We start from the raw sequence: 23,645 nt of genomic DNA, 5'->3' as shown, positions 1-23,645 counted from the left end.
GTTGCAAGAACCAAAATATCTATCAATAATTTAATTAAGAATAAATAAATAATGGTATAAAGAGGGTTTTAATGAATGAAAACGAATAATAAATTTTTTTTTTAAAAGAAAGTAACAAATTCAGTTTTAAGCCGTTGAGTTTGTTTCAACAATAGTCTCTAGCTAGGGAGGGGTGGAAAATCCCCTTGGGGCCACATATAACACTATAAATACAAAGGGAATCCCCTTACAATGAATTAAGGCAAAATGAATGTTTTTTCTACGGAAAGTCCAATGGATTTGCTTTTTAATACTTACAATCAACAGAATATTTCTAATATAAATTCTCAAAAAGACACCAGAGAGAAAATTTAAAAAATCAATCAGACGGTAATAGACACCGGCAAGCTTTGTCAAATTCACCAACTTGTTTATTTCAAACAGCGTTGCGCGCAAAGGTTTGTGGGTAATATGAGGGTCCAACTTGCCCCGAGTCAAGGGGGCCAACTAGCCCCGGGTGCACATTATTTATTTTAAAGGATGGTAGCCATTTATGGTGCTAGAATGAGCAACGATGATACATCTCTGTGAAACTTGAAACAATGAGCTTCAGTTTGATGCCTTATACATATCTTATATTTGATCAAAAGCCTATGATAATAGATTTTTAAATCTCTTAAACAAAATAACTTTTAGGTGCAAAAATCGTTTATTTCGACTCACCGCTTAAGTAAAACTTTTTAACGTCCGACACTTCCTTAGCATTGTAGGCTACAGTCACTTTGCAAGAGTATGTGGCCAATTTTTTTACCTCGTAGTTACTTTTTCATAAATTGACGGGGGGCCAACTTACCCCGGGGTCCAACTAGCCCCGGTCTCCCCTATAAGGCCGAAACCACATTATTTACAAAGCATAAAACTTGAACACACATTTGCAGAGATAAACCCTCGAATATATATATATATATATATACTGTGTATCTATAATGTGCTAGTCTAAATCACCTCGTTAACAAATGACCACATTGTCCCTGAGTATGGACTGAGTTTACACTGCATATATAGACCTAGAAGGCCTAATATCCAACATGAAAATAATGTTTGTGTTTTACTTCACGCTGCACCTAAAACTTTCTCGTTCCGACAGTTTTTCTTAATGTTCTAAACATGTGTCCATTATTTCGTTTAAAATTTAGTCGAATACATTCTAATTCACCGAATGTTTTATAAAATATTTCTACAGTTACTTTGTTAGAGATCACAGCACGATAATCACCATCACCTAAAAATGTATAAACACGAAGACCCGCACTATATCACTGCTGGTGAGGCAGGGCTGAACGTTCTTTAAAGATTTTCATCGTGTTCGTGCTGAGGATGTATCTTGAAGACCATGTAAATACCCCAGTATAATAAGTTGAAGAACAGAAAGAGGAAAGGAAAGAAAATCTTAGAAACTTTATCCACGCGGTGTGCCGTCAGCTGCCTCTTTACCACACACCACAGCGTTTGTTTCCGCTTGTCCAGAGAAGATTTGTTGTTCAGTGCGCTTTCTTCTTCTTTGGTTAGTAGACAAAACGTTTCTTCGTGCTAAATGGAAGGAAATGACATGGATAACATTCAAAATCGTTAATTAGTATTTAAATAAAGTAACAAAAACTCTTAAACTGAAAACTCGTTTTCTTTTATATTTATGTTATTGATGTTTTGAGATATATTTTTCAAATTGACTAATGGCGTTCTTATTTGGATTTTTATTTATGTTACAAAATCTAAAGACATTTTTCGAAAGTCTACATGCAAAAGGCTGCAAATTAAAAAATATGAAACACACGATTTAATGGGTTACACGTGTACCTTAGTCTGATTTTCTTTTTTACGGTCCTTAGCTTTCAAGATCTCCTTCTGTAAAAACACGCTGACGAGGGCATATTCCAACATAGATCCCATTGAAAAACAAAGGCAGGCACAAAGCCACGTGTCCATAGCCTTCACGTACGAGACCCTGGGCAAGCGAGACTGCAGAGACACTATTTGGGTGACGATCGTCAAAACCGTGATGACGCAGATGGCTACCCGGGCAGGGGCGGAGTTTGGGTCGATCCAAAAGCTGAGGAAGGACAACATGACGACAACCATGCTTGGGGCGTAAATGTTGAGAAGAAAAAAACGAATATCGCGCTGAATCTCCACTGTGGCATACAGGCAGGCGTAAGTACCTTAAGAAACAAAAAGAAAAAAAAGAAAGAAAAAAACCTCTGTATAGTATTAATTTTACTTATTTACAAACTTGAGAAGATTGAAAGTGATGGTGCCTATGTTCATTCTTGCAATGTCACCAGGCCCTGCACTCTACAATATGGTTTTTAATCAAAGATAAAAGAAAAATAAATAAAATATTTGAGGATAAATAAATACACAGATAAAGACGAAATGGGCATCTTATTAAAGACTACTCATTCGACCAAAGAACAATAAGAAACATTATCTGGAGAGGGAGAGAGCAGGTACCTATTGGGTAAACTGCTTTGCATTCTTTTGCATTGACCCCAGTTAGTTCAAACTCCGGTAGGTATGTATCTTGAGTACTGACATGTACCGGATTTTTTGCCCAGGTGAATATCACGTCATCAACTGGGTAGGCGACTTGAAGAAAAACATACATGTATTGAACTTTTTATAAAATATTCTACTGGTTAACCACAATTACCATCTTTCTATAAGAATATCCACTTACAGCAGTTCTTTCTGTTTTTGAAAGCACTGCAAATTAAAGTTAAAATTTGATAATAGAAGGAAATATCGAATAAGTATACGTTCGAGTGGTTTCTATTAATGTTTGGGTCTGGGGTGGTGTAGTCGTTAAATACCATGACAATAACGTCCTTTATCACTACATATCTATTGTTAGATAAATTATAAAAACTGATCACTTTTAGCTTTAGCTTTATGTATCACTGTATTGCAAATGTTGTGGAAACACAAGATTAAATGATGACCAAAGAAGATAAAATCGAAATGATTTCAAGAAAAATGGTAAAAGAAAGATTGCTGTGCACTAGAAACCACCTTACAGAAAAGCTCCAGAACACAGTTTTAACTGAAAGTGTTTCTACAATAGAAACGAACAAAACTTTAACATTACATCTGTATAGATCGAACTCCAATCTGTCACACACATGATGCGTGAATTATAATCGTTAAATGTTATCCGGTGGCACCGGATGATTTCCACTTAAGGGTACTTACAATTTTCCATTTGGATTTTACATGTTTGGTTGTCCATGGGGAACACAGAGAAATCATAGTGACATGCCAACACCAGAGCAAGCCTGCAAGGAAGCACGCATCATCAGTATTGACAAAATACGACAATGTTTTTGTTATCTCATTGTTAGATTATGTTCTTAAGAACTGGTGAAATAATATTTGCAAATTAATGTATATGTTAAGACGCTAACGCGTTCCATTGATTTAAATATCGAAGAACAAAGTCAACCTATTGGTATAAAGATGCTTGGCTTCATAATAACTGGGATTTTCTCACAATACCTTCAACTATTAAATCTCTCTCTCTCTCTCTCTCATGCATCCACCACAGGGTGCGCCTAATGTGTGCGTGCGTAAAAATCACCTTTGTGAGTAAAGCACGTTTCCCTCCGAACTAATCCTGACAGCAACGTTGGGTCTGGTAATCGTATGTTGTTTTCCCTCCTTCTCATTACGAAAGTAGAGGAAGGAATGCCATATTGTACTGTCATCTTCAAGAATGATAGTGTCAAAATTGTCGGAGGAGGAGCTATTAAAGGCTAGCCTAGGATCATGCCACATTTGGTGAAGAACTAGATCCACCGAAAAGTCCTGTAGAGTGAGATAAGTGTATAAAAAAATCTAGAAAATTACTAAGAGCGAGGACCTCCGCCGAGGTAGCTCAATTTTCGATAGCAATTTATTAATTGATTCATAGTTCACCAACGAAATCTTAACCATTCTAACTTCATTTCTGACTTATCCTGAATATTTTATCAAGATTCGTCCATAACTAAAATCAACAGAGGTAAAAATATTTCTTTGACGGATGTACTGATTCTTATTTTGGGGAAATTATTATTAGTTACATTGTTAAAAAATACACCCTTATCTTAATTTCTCTAATGGTCTGATGGAAATTCATCTGTGTAGTCGTAGGATATGATTCAAGTATTAAACTTTTCAATTTCTATTCTTTCAATTTCGCTGAAGAAGATCACGGTTGTCATCGAAAGCTCTGTCAGGTATAGCTCTATTTTTGTGTAGAAATTGAAAAGTTTAATACTTGAATCTTCTCTAACGTTATGTATTTTCTTTGGTGTTATATTTGTACGCTAGCTAGAAATATAGAAGGTAAAAACTGCCTTGCAATAAAAACATTTGGGGAAAATGTCTTACTTATCAGTTCAAGTTAAGGGAATTTACCTACCATATTTGCATCATTGACGTCACTGATCGTGTTGATATAAAGTGCAATAGATATGTTCACGGGATCATCTATTAGAGGCGAAAAACTAAGAATGAACTTATTCATGAAAATAAATTCATTGTAAATTGCTTGATATCAATTATTTCATCTCGACATTGTTACAATTTGCGTAGGATTCAGAAGCTTCAACGGCACATTTAAAATTAATAAAATACATTTAATGATCAAAAGCAGAAAGTCAATTTACAATTTTAACACAGATACCTGAATGTACATTAGGTCGAATTCTTTTGTTGTACGACTTTTTGGCGAGATCTTCCAGAAAACGCTCAGCAGCAGAGCTAGAAATGCAATGAGATAGACATCAAATCAATATTCAAGGCTGTACAAAATGATTTCCTGATTAAAACTCATTCATCATATTTCTACGAGTAAACTTAAAAATTAATGTCATTTCTTTTCGAATACATGGGTTATAAGTTTTTTATAAGATGAAGACCATACATTGAACTACCTTTCTTGAATGCTGCAAATAAACCGAAAAAGATTCATAGAATTATAAGATACAAAGAGAGGGGACGGGGACTTACTCGTGAACAATTTCGACATCTTGACAAAAGCTCTCTTGCTGCAGAATGAAAAATGTCAGGAACAGCAAGCTCGTTGCGTGCATGATTACCCCAGTCTTAATTGAATTGGCCTGAAAGGTAATTGAGTTATGAAATAATTCCGACTGATATAAATAAGTGTAACAATAAGACGAGAAAGGAGTACACAGATGGTACATTAAAGCAAATATTTTTTAAGTAAACATACAACAGCAAAAAGAAAGACCTGGAACAAGGTGTATTCTAAAAAATAGAGTCCTGAAAACTATATGGTCCAGTGCATGTGTACCAATTACAGCGGCTTCGACTATAACAGTCCAGTTGGCTACAAACGAGCAGCATTCGGGCAATATCATAAATGCACCAGAGGTGAACTGTATTCATATGCCGCTAAGTTAGTGGTAGTCAACAAAGGACATCTGTTTTGTTATTATGTCTAAGCCAAACGGAGGTGTAACTGTTTAATTTAAAAACAGGACAGGACGAATGTTCTTAGACTGGCCTTCGAAGTTCACAATCACACTGTCAAAGATTTACTGGTAAGATCAACAGTTTTAAGGTGACAATGTTTCCGTATAGCATACAAGTGGGTTATTCGCGGTAATAGAAACAATGTGCAGTAGAACGTGCTTGACGCTATGTTATGCCTTAGTCCCACGTACCCAGATTAAGAATCTTCACGTTCAGCTGTTAATTGATTTAAGATTGTTTTATCGGGGGCCTGTTAGATCTCATAGTTGAGCATAATGAGACGTAATTTAAGCGTGATTAATGAAAAACACTTTTTCAGATTCTACTGATTAGCTAAATCATTAAGAACGTGATCACTTTCTTACTGCAGCATATTTATTAACAAGGACAGCATGAAAAGTAATCTAAAAGAAAATGAGTATATGAGTATATTTTACCGCTGAGAGCATTTTATATCACAAACACTTAAGTTATGGTATCAGATGGGACAACGTTTGGTTGCCTCAATTATTTCAAGTCTTGGAAGAGAAAAAGAAAGAAATGCCAAGTCTGTAAGGTTTATGACCATACAGGCCACGCACTTGGGGTGAAGAGTTTACAAAGTTAAGCACGTTCTGCAACAGCATAAATTTGCTTTTTACCAGTGGAGAAATATCGTCTTCAAATATCATTAAAATGTAAAATGGCTGTATGAAAAGAAATAATGTTATTGTGTCACTGAAGCCCTACCCCCTCCATATCCCAGCGTTACCCCAGCCCTTGGTCCCGGTTTACATCAATTTAATAACAAATAATCTTGTAAATTTTGATGTTTTCTCAATTGACAGGAAAAACTGCACATTTTTACCTCTTGTTATAGGTTAATGTTTCAGACAAGTTTATCCCAAAGCCACGTAACAAAACTTAATGTAACATGAATATAAATGTTACCGGCCGGGTACCTGTTAAGAAAGTTTGATGTAGCCGGCGGAGCTCTCACTAGATTAATCACTTGAAGATAACCTCACCCATCAAAAAATTAAATAATTACAAAAATTACTTCAACTTACTCAACCTGCAGCAGCGAGCATGAAGAGCCTTCAGGCACCCTACTTCTTTTGCAGAAATCAAATGAGGTCCGGAGTAGGTTATTTCCAGCTTCTCTGTATAGCTCGTTGTTTACCTTACTCTAAACAGGACGTGCTATTACCTCGAGGGATCAAAACCTATTTCAACCTTGAGCCAATCATCCGTACAGAGAACTACTTGGGCCGGCTTGAATGGGAGGCATTGAATAATCGCAGAAATACAAATAAATTAATTCACGCGGATAAGAACCCCAAGTAAAAGATAAGCATCTACTTCGTACCCCGGCTGGTAAACAGTTTTGTTAATAAACTGACCGCTGCAATACCAGGTTTTGCAAACTTCGCGACACCTCAGCTCTTCAGAGAATGACAAATACACATTTAAATGATTTAATCGATCTTGCAAGTCGCTAGTGTAACGCCTAGTAAGAGGGAATGATGCTTAGTATACTTTTGATTTAAATACTACAGTAACCTAAGTGTCCTAATTTTCTTTTTGCTTTCTTTTCTCCTAATATTCTCTGTCATTTACTTGTCACACACGCGCCCACATCCAGACAAAAAAAGAGAACTGAAATATATTACCATAGTTAACCATTATTTCTAGTCAGCATCCCATTTCAAGAAACACAGCAACTACCCTTGCCTTTAGATTGTAATGTCATTTGTCGACGCACTTACAACATAATGATTTTAGTATATCAAATATACCTGACAAACTGGAAACTGTCAAATCATGCACGTCATGGTCATTCTATTTGATACCAATGTCGAGCTTGTCGAACTTAAGTAACTAGCCTAGGGGATTATCAAAGAATTGATGATTATATTAATCGTTATTTTCTATGCGTCCAGTCCTCAAATTCCATAATGTTAATAGCCTACAGACGAAATATAATCAATCCGAGACAAACAAATATGTAGAGAACTGAAATATTTATAGCCTTTGGCATTTAACACTCCCATCTTTAGAGAATATATCTTATTTGGGTGACGCCTAACAGGATTGGTAAGGGTTTATTCAAGTTAACTCACTCAGTAGGTCCAAATTTGTATTATTATTACCATGGCCTCTTTCCAGTGAACTTAAATTCCTCTGTTCTGCCAGGAAAGACAAATATGGAACGTGGTCTATGGGTATTACAATGTGAAATCGAATGAGTAAAACTCCAAATCTTTTATAACATAAAATTGAAGATTGGGGCTCTACAAAACTGAAAATAGTGTGTATGGCCTTTGAACAATATTTTACCGAGAAGATACCCGAAAAGCAATATTATCTGCATGGATTTCATTTCATTTTTCTGGTTTGTGCTGTGACAGTTGGTACGGGCTGCCATGCCTCTAAGTCGCTTGGCCCGATTGCATGCAATTACCAAAAAATAAAACGATAGAAAAGTTTATGATAAGACATAACAAAATAAAAGATACTCAAAGCGAGAGAAGGTTAAAGCTTTTTTTTCCAGGTGGTTGGGGGGAATCGAATATGTGAGTCGGAGAGCGAAAGGGGGTGCACGAGCTGTAGACCTACTTACTGAGCTTCCCCCATCCTTCCACCCGACAGTTACACCCTGTATGCAACGGCCCTCCTTTTAAAGTATTTTATTCTTAATATTTATTTAATAACTATTTAATTAATTAAATGACTAATTGGTTAATGTTCCTATTTATTGAAATAGCCTACTTGGTTGCCTCAGCGTCTCTTTACATGCATAAATAACAAGTGACTTTTACGAGATTTTCATAGTTTTTCAATCCCGGTTTACTTGCCTGATCGCATATCCGGACACGCTAACGAGCTCATTGGATAAAAATATTGTAGGCCTGTTTGAGCCAAAAATATTAGGTCATAAAACAGTTAATTCACTGTAATTTGGTGAATGGAACTCGACAGAATAATCGGCTGACAGTACCAGAAAATTGTTTAGGATGTAATGAAAAATGCTTAAAGGCATATATATCCTGCCCCAGCTATATTCGCGCAAAATCGAATTAGTCCTCGAGAATAAGAGCAATTTCATTTGAGGGATCTTAATATTTTTAAGGAATTGGGAAATGATAATTAGATTTGCGGTGTATTTAGATATATAAAACATGTAGACTAATGACTTTGGGAAATTCTGATCAGACGCTCACAGGCCCTTAACTGTCTAGGCCATTTTTTAATCAAAATCCTCTGAAAATCTCTGGTGCGGTAAGGTATTTAACGTTTTTTAAAACCAACAAAGCCCATTTTAGCCAGTAAGAGAAGTCCTTGATAATTAGATCCAAAGCAAACTTTTTTTAATTTTGTTTGCGATATGAAATCAAATAAGGGGCCTTCTCTTCAAAGCCAAGTGGTCGAGAGGGCGACTGGGGGCGCCACCATATAAATGTGGTGCTATCTTGGCGATGTCTTGTCTTGGGGCGCCACATTAGAAATTTTAGGAAGCTGTCGTAGACCTTGTGTATTTACAAATCTATGGTCTTCCGCCTGGAGAGTTTAGTTTCTAAGGGACTGATATAGATCCTTACTTTTAAATGAGATCAGAGACTTGAGAGAAAAAATGATATTAACCTCAACTTTGAGATTATTATAACGGGTTGAACCGTTCTCACAAACAGAGGTAAGATTCCACCGGTCCAATGGTGAGTGGGGGTTCGCTCTATCACAGAGATGAAAAGACGTTTGATGTACAGTGTAATTAATGTTTTAAGCATACAATTTAGAATTTTTGTAACACCGGTGTCTGAAGATGCATTACGCGTAATCAACCAAATAATTTAGTAAACATCAGTGGCAATGCCAAGGGGAAAAAAACTCGTTTAAGTATCTTCATTGGTAACATTGTGCTCATAGTATTGTAGTTGCACCTTGGTCGAAATATAAGTAAGCAAGGCAATTTAGGGTGTAAATTAATTGTATTTCATGCTATGCACTTACTTCTTTTTCTCAATTCTTGCAGGTGAACTTTGCAGCCTTTAGCTTACAGATGTGCAGTAAACTTAATTTTTCTGTGAAAGTATTTCAAGATGAAAAGATCAGCTGCACCCAGTCAACAAGGGGCTGCCAAGAAGAGGTTCAAGCCACCATTTCTGGCCACTCCAGGGACTGAAAATACCTCAAGCAACAATAATGTATATAGTTGAAGTATAAAACAGTTGGTAGCTACATGTAAAAACTTAAACACTCAGGATATCCATTTTAGTCTTTTCTACAAATTTTACAGCAGTTTGTAAATGATAAATGAATTTGATAGTTTTCAGATTTACTCCTTCATAACATTTTGTGGATTTTGCTATTGATAGATCTAATTTTCCATAAACCTGCCTTTAATGTTACAGGATCAGAATTTCACAAAACCACAAAATCCCTCCCTCTCAGGTGTGTCATCCAAAGCAATAAACAAAGGTCATGGTGTGGGGGTCGTCACTCTTCATAATCATGCAAATATAAGGGAAGAGACATCTGACAATACAGACATGAGATGTACCCCTCTACAAAGTCGTGCTTTGAGACTTGTTCAGCTGTCAACTTGGACTGGTGCAAAACCTGGGGTAGATGAAGCCTCACATACTATAACTCCAGAATCAGGGAATGTATCAGACTTGAAACAGGATACAACCTTTCCAAGTACAGCTCAATCATTGCGAGGTTCAATAAACGAAGAAGATGTTGAAGATCTTAGATCTTTGAAGAATTCTGTTTTTAAATCTGTGCCACGTCAAGACAGACAAAATAGTTCATGTGGACCACAAGAATCTTCATCAAGTTCTCCGTCAAGACGGTCAGATTCTACATCCTCCCAATCAACTGGTAGTTCTGGTAGATTCCTCTCTCCTGCTTCAATTGTCAAGTGTAAGGATATTTGATTTGGTAGACTTGTCAGAATTTGCAGATGAATGTCTTATTGATAGCTAACTTAGTTTTCTCATTTTTTTAAACTTTGCAGTAGACAATGCATTCAACTTTTCTGTGTTTTTTAAATTGTCCTTTGTTTTAAAATTGACCTAAAGCATCTTTTAATACCCATACATCTTTGCCTTACACGTATATTTTAGCAAAGGTAGAGGGAGGTGAACCACTAAAGCAATATTTCACTGTCATGTGGGCCAAACTAACCAAGAAAAAGGTAACAAAGTGATATTTGCTAAAAAAAAAAAAAGAGTAACAATGCAAATATTATTTTTGGAGTTGGGCTATTTCTAAATTCATATTCAAATTTGTTCAGGTGTGTTATAAATGCTATTTCAGTTTGTGTTTTAATACTAAATAAAAGTGTGTAATTACCTTGCTGTTTACAATTCATAATCATTTTTTGCAAGGTATAAATTTGTATTACTTATAACAGGCATTTATTTTCTTTTTAGCACAAGACATGGGAAGGAGATGGTAGGTATTTTACTGCACTATAACCTGTAAAGGTTAAATTAGTTTCACACACCTGACCCCTAATTGTATGTTAATCTCCATTTTAACTTGAAAGTTGCTTTTAGGTATGTTAGCAAATCAAATTACCCATGGGCTAGATAAACAAGCATCTTGAAGTTTTTATATTATTGTATTTACCTATGACCCATTCAGGGATCCTGGTAATCAGTGGGAGAAGTGCCACTTTGCAAGATATGGAAGGAAAAGAGTGAGTGAAATTTACCTATCCCAACTTATTGAATTAAAATAATCAACTTAAGTTTATATCAATGTAACATTAGATGAAAGTGTATTCACTGTTATGGTTTTTGTAGTTTAATATGTATTTTAAATACACAAGTTCTTTTTAAATTTTTTTAATTTTCTTGAATAGATTCTGGCTTGATGGAAGTTTATGTGATACAGTTGTAACAACCTTTCTGGCTGTGGATAATAGAAATGGTCATTCTCATTGTTTCTCTTCCATCAGGATCTGCTGTGCCAAGGGTTACAAAGCTGAAGAAGTGGAAAACCTACCGGAAGGAGCAACTCTTAAAGTTGGAAGCAAGGAAGTTGAGGTATGGTAGCAAATTGTTTTCCAGTGTAGGAGGAAGTTGTTGTTGCTTTTATTTTACTGCCTTTTATGCCACCAAATATTACAGTTTGTACTTTTACAAGGTTAACATAGTTAGAACATCTGCTTGCTTTTATGTGGATTGTATTATGCCTGCATTTTGTAGATCACTGGCACTTTGACTACAGAAGCTTATACCAGTGGACGGTGCTTTAACGCTGTTCAGAAGAGGGAGCTCTCTAAACAAGTGAAGCCCAAACTAACAGTGCCAGGTATAGACCAGATAGTTTAATAAATTATTCAGTACTTTCTGTGCAGAAAAATGGAAATATTTGTAAATTGCTTTTAGATGATTTTAAGAGCAAGTTATGCTAATAAAAGCTTTTGTGTATTTGAGGAAAAATCATCACTCAATACATTCTCTTTGTAGTTGCTCCCAAACCCTTTACCTGTCCTTTACCAGGCCATGTTGAGTCAAAGGTATGATATGGCCATTTTCATTATATTTGATACAGCCATTTTCATTAAAATTCATCTAGAAGTTATTATAATCAAGTAATTTAGAGTAACATTTCAGTATTTTAACAGTTGGCAATAAATAGCACACATTAAACTTGAGCATACATATTGTGTGTATTAGTAGTAAAAGATAAGGTACTTGTTTTAAAACAGTTTCATGGTATGCTGGTTAAGTATGCTTACTATGGCAAGGTTAATGATTGTTCTGATATCGAAATTAAAGGGATAATAACTCTTCGTATGAGATCTATATTTCATAATAAAAACCTTGTGAATAACTCATAGAAATATAATATATTCTGTTTTACCACACAAACAGCAGTTATAGCTTTTATTCTGTTATTTGAACTTGTCTTTAGACCACGTGACCTCCATTGATGTCTATACTCTGTTAAAATCTCTTAACAAAAAACCAAACTTTTAAGAAAAAAAACCAGGGACTAACTTTGAATGTAAAAATGGATTCATTAACCATTGGTAAGTATGGGAAAATTGTTGTTTACTCCAGGAAAATTCATTTTTTGGCCGAAACGAAGAGTTATTATTGCTTTAATTATTAAATAAATAATTTAAATTGATGAACATATACAAAGTGTGTGACTCTTATATCATATGTGACTTTCCAGTCTAAGTTGTCACAGTCTCAGACAGTTGTCACACCAAGATTTGACCCCATGGCTCCAGGTGCCCTGGTCATGCTCAGACCATCGTCCACTCATCAAGTGAGGAACACTTCGCTGTTGTATAGACAAAGCTATTTTAATAAAACGTGTATAAAGATATGTAAAAACCTTATTGAGATGCTGAAAATAGCAGAAATAACAGGAATAAGATTAACACTAGAAATTAATCTGACCACATAGAAAAATGCAACATTGAATAAGTTTCACCCAGTCTACAGGGAAAAGCACTGCTAATTTATAATTGTTATACTAAAAGCAGGAACCTATAGATTTAATGGTTTGGTTTACTGTTTGAAATTTGCCATAGTCTTATCCTTGTATCCTTTCCACTATAGTGGCAGTTCAATAAAAATGGCACCCCTGTGGTAGATGTTGTTGTGGACCCCCATGTTGCCTGTCATCTGAGACCACACCAAAGAGAAGGGGTTGCCTTCCTGTACCAGTGTGTTATGGGGATGAGGGAACACGTGGGGCAAGGTGCAATACTAGCGTAAGTATGGCATATACATTTGCCTGTTGTATTCAGGATTCATGTATAAGAGTGCAATTTCATTAAAGTGCACCATAGTAGCAGGTCAAAAGGTTTTTGTCTTTGTCCCTATTAGAGTTATATCTTAAAAGAAAAATTTGTTTATTTTCATACTGTTGCCAAGGCAAATTCAGAGGAACAACAAAAATTAGTTTCTTAAAGAGAATTTATCCTATGGAAAACATCTGATACTTAGATTTTTAAGATATATTAAGTAAGGATATTTCCTTTTCTTTTAGAGATGAGATGGGACTTGGAAAGACACTGCAATGCATAGCTTTAATATGGTAAATAAAGCCACTTTTTTTTTTTTGGTAAGATTTTATTACTATCAGTCTTATCATTAGAATAAAAACAAAAAAAAACAGAGTATGGTATAAAATTATCTAGAATATATATTACAATAACAATTACCATGGCCTCCCAGCACAATACTTATAACACATCAGAAGACCACAGTTACTTCCCAGCAAGTGTTTTTCTGTTCCAGGACCCTGTTAAAGCAAGGACCATATGGTGGGAATGCTGTTGTAAAGAGGGTGCTGGTTGTGACGCCAGGCAGTCTGGTGAAGGTGAGAAACAAAAATTTTGTTATATAATCAGCTACAAGGTATATCAGTGATATATTTTTAAGTATTTTCATCTAGTCTTGGTGGGGTATATATATGTGTTCATTTATCATGGCTGCTTTGTAAATGAGAAGATGATAAGTACAGCAAACAAGGGAATGGAAAAGAATTGAGCTGTTTATATAGATTTATCTTACTGTGTTGAATTTTACTTCATCTTTGCAGAACTGGTGCCATGAGTTCCATAAATGGCTTGGTAAGGAGAGACTAGCAGTGTTTGCTGTAACCAAGGAGAAAAAGGTTAAGGTGTGTCACTAGCAAAAATTAGTTAATATTTATAACATAATAAGTCAGTTTTTACTCAAGCTGATCCCCGTTTTTCCTTTATAGTCAGCCACAGTATTAACTTAAGAAACCCAGTTGATTATGTCTTATTTTTCTAAACTTTTTTAATTTCATGATTTCAGGACTTCCTCACTTCTTTCCACCCTGTCTTAGTGGTGTCCTATGAGATGTTAGTTAGGCACATAGAACACATCAAACAGGTCAAGTTTGATCTTATTGTTTGTGATGAAGGACACAGGCTGAAGAATTCCTCCATCAAGACTACTTCAGTAAGACCGTCACATTAAGGGACCTTCTAGGACAGTTATAAATTCTTCTTTTGCCTCTAAGTGTGACTTTTTTCTTTGACTGTAATTACAATGTGGATGGAATGAACTTCTCAATTCATTTCTTAATAGGTGTTATGCATAGTAAGATAAATGTAAAAAACAAGTTTTGTGCTGTTGAGATATCTTATTAACACATTTCAGCTAATGTCCAGTCTCTCTGTCCAGAGGAGGGTGGTACTCACAGGTACTCCCATACAGAATGACCTACAGGAGTTCTTCTCCTTGGTGGACTTCTGCAACCCTGGAATTCTAGGTAAAAAGTTACTGAAACGCTCTTGGATGATAATTGCATTCATCTTAAAAGGACACAAAAGAGGATTTTCGCGCCAAAATTGATTTATCCTGATTTATCCCGAGGTTAACACTACTTTTCCGCGATTTACCAACCTTTAATCTATCATTCCCGGCACACGCCATCGCTCTGTAACATTTTTGGAAAATACAATAAAAAGAAAACCTCCGCTTAAGCGGAGGTTTACCAACAACCACCTCCATTTTCATAATTGAGCTCTCTAGACTTCCGGATCTCGCGAGATTCTCGTATTGCGACCTAGTTAAAACCAGTTCAAGCTGCCGGGAAAGGACAACGTGAAACAGGAGGCTCAGATATGCTGGGAGTCCTTCGAAGAAGCGAAGACAGATAACAAAAAGAAAAAAGAAACAGCCTTTACAAAAAACATGCGTAAAACAGTGTATCAGGAAATGTACGACAGGCAAACAATAAACACCGGCGAGGAAGAAGGCAGATGAAAACCTGCTTGGGTGGCCATGGATACGAAGAATGGCCTGGCCGCGAAGTATTTACTGGATTTGTGAGTACCATTTACAATAATCTTTGAGATAAGACACCAGTGAAAATATTTATTAAGCACAGAGATTTATGTTTATTTACGTGTGTTCGTTGTATATCTTAACGATTGTCAGGCTCGTCTGTCAAAATATGCCATGAAATTGTAACTAATATGAGTGGTATCGATGACAGAAAGTGTTGCTCATATGTCGACTCTGACAGGGTTTGGGTTAGTTTATAGAGCAAAGAAAGTTTAAATAAAAACGGACATGGTGGGAGATACTAGTCTCATTACATATACATTACAATGGCCAGGGCGAATTTTTGACTTACCGAGGGCACATTTCTTGTGCCTCTAACATCTAGGCATACCACAGTAATTAAGACATATGACAAAGATGCTATTTCTTTAGGCATCTAAATCCCAAAATGAATGTGCAGAAGCTGTTATTGTATCTAAGTTTAACCCAATGTTAAATGGCATGTCAACTATAAGTGAAAATAAATAGTAGTATTTTGATTTTATATTTTAAAGACAATTTGTCTCCTTTTTACATTAAAAATAAATAAATCAGAAAGGGGATATTGCATGTTTATGTTTGGTACATCTCTCTAATGTATTAAATAGTCCAGAGTAATAATTTAGATCATACAATTTTAACTTCCAACCAGTATTTCGGAGATTAAACCAATATGAAGTGATCAAGAAACTTCAAAATTAAGTTGTAGTTAATACTAGTGCAGTTGAAGATGACAGTCTAGATAATTTAAGGTGATCATATTGAGAAAAATGGCATTTATACTTATTTCAGTTGAGTTTTATACTTATTTCAGTTATGTTTTTACATAATTTTTCTCAAACTCGATTATCTTATTTTATGTACTGTTGCTTTTTTTTTTTTTTGGTTGCAGTATCAAGGTAACTTTTTCCTATGGTATGCCTGAACTGGAAGAAGTGCAGATGGAAGAGGAGGAAGATGCTGAAGAAGAGGGAATTAAAGGATCCTGATGATCCAACATGGGACTAAAACATGTCTTTAGAGTAAGCAGAATTTTAATAAGCTGATATTCACTCCTCATATATTAGGCATATAGGTGCATGATTTCTCTTTTATCAATTTTTTTTCCAAATTGGCGACACATAATGTAAACATAATGCAAGACTCTATTTCCTCCGTCAACTGAAACGAGCTAAGCTTTACCAAAGTATTGTGCACTCAATTCTAGAATATGCCTGCCCTGTGTGGCATCCAGGACTAACTATAGAGCAATGCAAACTCTAAGAGACTGACCAAACTTGTGCTTTGAAGATTATTTTCCCTGACCTATACTATGATGAAACCCTGAACCTGGCATATGTGTACTTTAGATAAACTAAGAGATTGTGCAAAACTTTCTTTTACAAAATAACTGAATCCTCTGACAAACTGAATCACATCTTTATTGATCAATCCAATCGTCTTTTAAGATCAAACAATAGTAACAAAGTGCCACAATTTAAGACCGACAGATTCTGATGCTCTTTTATTCGGTATGCACTTTTAAATTTCCAATAGTATTATGTTGTCTTTTATCCTAAGTACAATAATTTTAAAGTTCAATTAGCAGTCTTTTAACTCAGTTTAATTCAAGCAAATATTCACTTTATTTTCATTATAATTTTTTTAACACTATGTACAACTTCAACCCACTGGGTTGCAATCTTAATAAATTATTATTATTATTATTTTGATTTGCTTTTTTAGACCTAAAGGTTATGAGCAACTGCCAGTATGATGTCCTGAAGAAGAGTTTTTTACATGGAAGAGGAACTCCATGGCTCTCCACCAAAAAAAGATTAACTTTTCTTGAGGGTCCAAAGCGGGGACGAGTTGGATAGTGAGAGACTTTTCCTGACTTTCGAGTGCTGCTTACAGGATATATTCAGTGAACTCATCTTGCCAATGTGACAAAGCATAATCTGCTGACTTCAAACCATCTAGCACTTACATGTATGCTATAATGCAGACAGATTGGAAATCAAGGTGGTCTTTCCTCCCAAACCTAAGTCATATGCCTGATATTGAGAATAAACCATTTTGGTCCAGCATTTACTTCTTAAATCTAAATGACATCAAATGTATTATGGAATATGGTACTGGTGGCATATTGTGATTTCAACTTGATTTTAAACCAGTGTGTTGTTAGATTTTGTAAGATCACCAGTTGCAGTTTTGTGACTTTGTTACAGCATAAAATTCTGTATTTGGCAAATGACTGCATGTCATTTCTTTTAAGACCTACAAAAATGGTTTGAGTGAACACTTGTGCCTGTATTCAATTCTCCACTCAGCCATTATTTAGAATTCATGCAGGGAAGCTATGCCTGTAATTTTTAAAGAAATATTTATACCTTTCTATTTATTCCCTGCACATCTTGGAAAAGTATGTGTGAATATCTTACTGATGAAACAATTTATGTTTGTGTAAGTTGGGTTGGTCCTTTCTTATGACACATCCCTTTGCATGGAGACAGCTCACATGAGTCAATACACTGACAGAGAGGGGGATAATTTGTTGATCTGCAATCCTCATGGGTCTGCATGTACATCAGACTCTTAACATGATAGCCTGGCTATTAATAAGTCTCTCTCAAAAATGTTATCATACTATAATGTGTACTGCACAATGTGAAAGTTTGTGAATGCTTGAATAGAAGGCTTATTTATGAAGATGGCATTAATGAGTATGAAAATAATTATGCATTCTAGCTTACAGAATCTGTGTATGTCTTATTCATTACATGTGACAGGTAATAATAAAGATGATTTGGCCAAATTCCAAACTTATGTAGCAAACTTTGTTTATTCTTGTATTTTTGCCAAATATAAATAAAAGATGTTTCAATATTTAAACTTTTATTTCATTCATAATCTCTACCCAGTTAATGCTTCATTGATACTGCAGCTTATGCTTTGTACATAACAATATGTTAATTAATAATAACAGTTGGATAGTACATGTTAATTTACTAAAGGGCTAGTTCTTAGAAAAACATGTTCGACATTAAAATATATTCTAAAAAAGTTTTCAAGTATTGCATTAGAATTGAATCTTTGGATGTATTTGACAAAATTATAAAATTATTGAAGAGTTGACAATGCACAGAAAATAAAGGCCTTGAGGCTCTCGCTGATCTCAGTCTTGTCACTTTAAATACATGTACATGGGCATTATAATATAAAACTGTTCACTCGGTTTTGGTAAAAGGTGGTGGATCATGTGGTCATCGCTGCAAATTTTTTGTAGCAGTCTTTTACACAACTTGTCACACCGACATTGAAGTGATGCAGTATTGTAAGATTGGAGTGCTTCCTGGTATGAGTTTTCCAGACATAACTTGAGGCACTGTAATAGTAAAATTACATAAAATGGTTATAAAGAAAAAAATGTATTGATATTATCATAACAGCACTATTCTTTAACAAAAATCAACAAATTAAGAGGGCATGATCACTACATGATAACCAGCTTATTATAAAGAAGCAAGTCTGATTATGGCAAAAAAAAAAAAATTAAATTTAAATATCTGCAGCTGCATTAAATCATAAAGGCCACAAGAAGAAATAACATAATCACACATGGTTTCAAAGAACTGATGTAAAAAAATCACACTAATATTCCCCACTTGGAATTAGAATTTTGACTAGCTAATTTACTACAGTAAAGTGCTAAACCGTACCAAATGGCACTGTTCACCCTCTAAAATACCAAAGTTTTAAGCAGGCCGCGGACCCCCCCCCCCCCCCTTTCAAATAATCCTGGATCCGCCCATGTTATACTGCTAAAATTATTAACATACCTGATCTCTTCACTCGTGCTTGAAGGGGTGTATCACCCAATTCCTCCTCTGAAAGGCTAAAAAATCATTCCTTATAATCATATTCATTGACAATATTATTGAATTTACAAATAAGCTAACGTAGTTACGTGCCGTACAAAGAACACCCTCTAACCCCACTAGTACTCGAGTTACATTGTATATCTCATGGGATTCCCCTGCGAGAATATGGTGTGAGGTTAGTCTGTAAGTACTGGTAGATGACCACATTGAGCAGAAAAGGGTATTCCTCCTGCTTTACAGAACTATACACCTCAGGGGTAAAGTGCACTATCTCGCTTCATATAACTAGTAGTACGTACCCAGTGCGAGTGATTTGGCTGCGAGTGCGTTACCCGAGGAAACGTTAATTATTAGCAGTTATCTACGCTTTTTAACTTCCTCTGCCAGACATTTTGATTTCCACTGCCATCTTCCCATTTTAAAGTACTTTTGGTAAATATAACTCGCTTACCTGCAAAGATTCGGTGAGCAATTCCTCTTCTCCTTCACGTCCACGCTCACCTTCGAAACGACATGCTGTCTGCATTGTTTACATCTCGTATCTGAGTCGAGAAGCCGCGTTATTTCAAACTGTGTGTCAAGATGGCTGACGCCCGGGGTTCGAAAGTGGACGGTGAATATGATTCTTTTTTTCGATATTGATTAAGGCCATTTACCTGCCATTTTATGCTTTACCCATAGCAATTGTTCTCAGATAAGTTAAAAAAGAAGCAATCCATGCACTAAAAAGGCGTTTTTAATCCTATTTTTTGTCCCTTTAAATCAGAGGCCTGTACAGTGAAGTTAATAAGTACATGAGAATCTCATTGTTTTACACGATCATTTTACTTGAATTATTCAATAATGTATACATTCAGTCAACCAATGCCATGATTTTCATCAGAAGTGATTCTGTTATTCTGATATATTCATATGTAATATAAAAAGTACTTGAATCAAACTACTGCAGGCACCAGTTCAGCCTTCCACAATATCTATGAGGTTCCAATCCTGGCATCTCGTCAGCCAGGTGCTTTGCCTGAAGAGTTGGAGCTGGGCAGAACACGCTCAGATGAATTATCTCAGCTCACCAAACAGTTTATCCTCAGGAGGACTCAAGAGGTCAATGACCAATATCTACCACCCAAAGGTACTATAAACTTTGTGGTGTGTCTTAAGATTTGAGGGGGCAGTGTATATTTGGATGTGGACTGTTTGGAAGATGAGTAAGGTAGTGAAATCATGGAAAATTGCATCAATTTAGGTAAGTTTCGTAGAAAAGTAATTTCTTTGCATTGTGGTCCTTGCCTTGTTAATGTATTTTTGCACTGCTTAACATTTTTGTAACGTAGTCTACCAATTTCATCTGTCTTTTTTACAGTTGAATATGTTGTATTTTGCCGTCCTAGTGAAGTACAGTTGCAATTATATAGACAGATCCTTAACTCTCGAGCTGTGCGCAGATGCCTTCAGGATGTAAGCAATACAGCCTCTCATCTTGTGGGCATAGGGGCATTGAAAAAGCTATGTAACCATCCATGTTTAATATATGAGGCAGCAAGAGAGGCAGAAGAGTGCAGTGAACGTATGGACATGTCTGTAAGTTAGGGTATCGTTTACAAAAATGTTGCTTTTGAAAATTCATTTTTTTGTTTACATTCACATTTTACTCCCTTTATTGGCAGACCAGTGATGATTAAAAAGTAGAGAAAAGAATTCACCATTTTATATAAGGTGGAAATTTTTTATTGTTAAGATTAAAGCAAAAAAATGCTATAATAGATTTGTTGTACAGACTGGAAAAAAAATTTTGTGTATTTTTTGATACATTGTAGTCCTCACCATTTATTGGGCTACTGCAGCATTTCCCAGACAATTACAGCATGCAAGAACCAAGCTCTGATGAAGTTGGCAAACTTACTGTACTGCTCACACTACTGTCTTCAATTGTACAGTCTCAGGAAAAAGTTGTTGTCGTCTCTAATTACACAAAGGTATTGTTTATGACGCATATTCCGTCCTTTTTTTTACCACATATTTTATTATTTGAAATTTCTACACAAGGACAATGAATTGTTGAAAGTAGACAGTATGTATACACAACACATAACACACTACTTGAATAGAAGAGGGCAACTAGTGAGTAGGATTTGTTTGACACCCTCTGCTCCACATGGAGCAAGCGATAAAGAGAGACAATTACAAGTAATACATAAGACGATTAATCCAGATATTTTTCTTACTTGAAAAATGTTTTAAGGAAAGAGAAATGACCAAAAATATCTTTTCAGACATTAGATATCCTTGAAACTATCGTGAAAGGTCATGGTTACAAATTCCTTCGTTTGGATGGACAGACACCCACAGACAAGAGACAGGAGATTGTCAATTTGTTCAATTCTAAATACTCCCAACACAGTAAGTAAATTAGTACATTAGATAAGTTGTGTATTGTTTAACTTGATAGATTCATTGTTTATAATTAGTAGACAACAGAAGCAGCCACTGTCTTTTTTGCCTTGTCAAAGTGTCTGTAATTTTACCAACTGAAAATAAGATATTGGCTGATTGGATAATAACCTGTCATTTTCTTATCCTATGTACATATGGTCATAAGTCATAGTTTTTCAGACAATCACTTGATGATAATAACATTTTGCCATTCAGCTGTCTTTCTGTTGAGTTCTAAGGCTGGTGGGATAGGATTGAACCTTATTGGTGCCTCTAGGATTGTGTTGTATGACATAGACTGGAACCCTGCCACAGACCTACAGGTACAATCCTGCCTACCTGGGCTTTGTGCTTAGTGCTAGGTTTTTTTACATGTTAGATATATTACATCTAAAATTTGAATTTTACACTTATGATTTTATGTATTGTGTATAATTTTTTTGTGATAGAAAATTTGTGCACTCATACATTACATGTGTGTTTGACATTTTTCATATTTTTGCCCAATACCAAATTAACCTGTAAAAACTAATTTTTTATATATTTTTCATTGAATGTACCATTTTGTATTTTAGGCTATGGCAAGAGTGTGGAGAGATGGACAGAAAAGAACAGTCCATATATACCGACTTATCACTACTGTAAGTCATGCATAAGTCATATTTAGTCTACTTTATTTTTTGGGGTGGAAAATTTTAATTAAAAAGCTGAGGATCAAATGATATGCACTGTTACATATTAGGCAGAAAACAACAGTATTGAATTTGGCATACAATATGTACATCCTTTTCTATTGCATCTTCAGGGAACAATTGAAGAAAAAATCTATCAGCGACAAATTATCAAACAAGGTTTGAGTGGGGCAGTGGTGGACAGTAAGATAGATGGCAGTATAGGTTTCTCCCAAGATGAGTTGAGAGATATATTCACTTTGCAGGAGGATAGTGTCTGTGTGACACATGACATGCTGCAGTGTGAGTGTTCTGGAAGGAAGGTGGTATCCCTTGTTGAACCAAGTAGTAGTAGCAGCAACAGGCAGTGTCAGCTCGGGATTAATAAGGCTAGTGTCAAGGTAAGTAACTGTTTTTTGAAAAACCAACTGATGTTTACAGAATTGATGACCTTGGTATTTTATCATTTGCTCAGATATTCAAACAATATTTTATATGGTAGGGGTATAAATTCAAGTAGAGAAGCTTGGACACATGTAATAAAATATTTAAGTCTAGTAATTTGTAACTAGTAATTATTTCCTCTCTTGCAGAAGCACTTTGGAATGGAAAACCTGCTTGATTGGGAGCACAAAATAGTACCAGAAAAGGTAATAAATGCATGCTTGACACAGCCTTTGTAGTTTTTACTCTTTTTTCTAAATTGTTAACTGAACCGAAAATAGTTCTTCCCATCAGTACCAGGGTAGTGAAATCTTAATACACGCATTGTATAGTTTATATAAATCACAGACTGTAATGGCTAGATCTAACGGACATCTAGCCTTAGAAATTTTTAGAATTTTGTTAAATTGCAAAACATCAGTTGATAGGACAACAATTTACGTCAGTCTTCTATTTCTAGGGGGATCCCTTGTGTGCAGCAAGTGATTGGATTACTATGATATTTAAAAATGAAAGAGCTTCAAGTCAACTAAATAAAGAACTATTGTCAAAAATGCATTTAGAATGCTGAAGCTACAAAGACACTAAAATGAAGCAGTGCTAAAGAGATTAAATTTTGTGAAGAATCAAAAGCTGGACTATAGATAGTCAAAGTAGCTGATAATGGATCATCAACAGGGTCTTTGCAAATTTTTTTCAAGATGACTATACTCTCTTGATAATGGACATTACATTATGTAAGCATAATAAATTTTATTACAAACACTGGATTTATTGTAAGAACTTACTGTCAACCTGGTATACCTTAAAACCCAAATTGTCAGTCAGGATGTCAGATGCCTTTATAGTTGAGGTTGATCATTGTGATAACTTGATCTTTTTAGTAATGTGGCTCCCAGGTTAAG

General features: G+C 35.4%; 3 protein-coding genes across 5 annotated transcripts; 1 reads left to right on the top strand and 2 right to left on the bottom strand.

Moving 5' to 3' along the window:
* Positions 1 to 863: 863 nt before the first annotated feature.
* On the bottom strand, positions 864 to 6,937 carry LOC106153260 (glycine receptor subunit alphaZ1-like). 2 transcript variants are annotated; one of them, XM_086999864.1, is made up of 9 exons: positions 6,567 to 6,935; positions 5,029 to 5,138; positions 4,703 to 4,779; positions 4,439 to 4,506; positions 3,614 to 3,840; positions 3,229 to 3,311; positions 2,491 to 2,625; positions 1,837 to 2,198; positions 865 to 1,569 (listed from the first exon to the last, which is right to left on the bottom strand). In XM_086999864.1, the coding sequence occupies exons 2-9, from the start codon at positions 5,109 to 5,111 to the stop codon at positions 1,327 to 1,329; spliced, it is 1,278 nt and encodes a 425-aa protein (XP_086855990.1). In that variant the 5' UTR covers positions 5,112 to 5,138; positions 6,567 to 6,935; the 3' UTR covers positions 865 to 1,326. The 2 variants fall into 2 exon arrangements, with proteins under 2 accessions (XP_013382570.2, XP_086855990.1); XM_013527116.2 differs by lacking the exon at positions 4,439 to 4,506 and having other exon boundaries at positions 864 to 1,569; positions 6,567 to 6,937.
* LOC106153273 (DNA repair and recombination protein RAD54B) lies at positions 5,434 to 23,508 on the top strand. 2 transcript variants are annotated; one of them, XM_086999858.1, is made up of 25 exons: positions 5,434 to 5,585; positions 9,530 to 9,701; positions 9,909 to 10,422; positions 10,626 to 10,696; positions 10,935 to 10,956; positions 11,149 to 11,203; positions 11,465 to 11,552; positions 11,715 to 11,820; positions 11,979 to 12,028; positions 12,694 to 12,789; positions 13,086 to 13,240; positions 13,519 to 13,566; positions 13,770 to 13,851; positions 14,074 to 14,154; positions 14,316 to 14,462; positions 14,664 to 14,775; positions 20,145 to 20,324; positions 20,556 to 20,773; positions 21,010 to 21,168; positions 21,466 to 21,592; positions 21,842 to 21,948; positions 22,201 to 22,266; positions 22,431 to 22,697; positions 22,890 to 22,946; positions 23,201 to 23,508. In XM_086999858.1, the coding sequence occupies exons 2-25, from the start codon at positions 9,597 to 9,599 to the stop codon at positions 23,309 to 23,311; spliced, it is 3,024 nt and encodes a 1,007-aa protein (XP_086855984.1). In that variant the 5' UTR covers positions 5,434 to 5,585; positions 9,530 to 9,596; the 3' UTR covers positions 23,312 to 23,508. The 2 variants fall into 2 exon arrangements, with proteins under 2 accessions (XP_086855984.1, XP_013382594.2); XM_013527140.3 differs by lacking the exon at positions 5,434 to 5,585 and adding an exon at positions 8,963 to 9,190.
* LOC147764399 (uncharacterized) lies at positions 18,138 to 20,018 on the bottom strand. The gene is made up of 4 exons (XM_087000667.1): positions 20,011 to 20,018; positions 19,647 to 19,820; positions 19,154 to 19,209; positions 18,138 to 18,699 (listed from the first exon to the last, which is right to left on the bottom strand). Exons 1-4 carry the CDS (start codon positions 20,016 to 20,018, stop codon positions 18,620 to 18,622), a joined length of 318 nt encoding a protein of 105 aa, XP_086856793.1. The 3' UTR covers positions 18,138 to 18,619.
* Positions 23,509 to 23,645: the final 137 nt, after the last annotated feature.

This window comes from Lingula anatina, chromosome 1 (genome assembly GCF_051362555.1).
Source record: "Lingula anatina isolate TDL-2025a chromosome 1, LinAna3.0, whole genome shotgun sequence".
Lineage (NCBI taxonomy): Eukaryota > Metazoa > Brachiopoda > Lingulata > Lingulida > Lingulidae > Lingula > Lingula anatina.
Note: the sequence above shows the minus strand (reverse complement) of the source record. Positions and strands in the feature narration are given on the sequence as shown.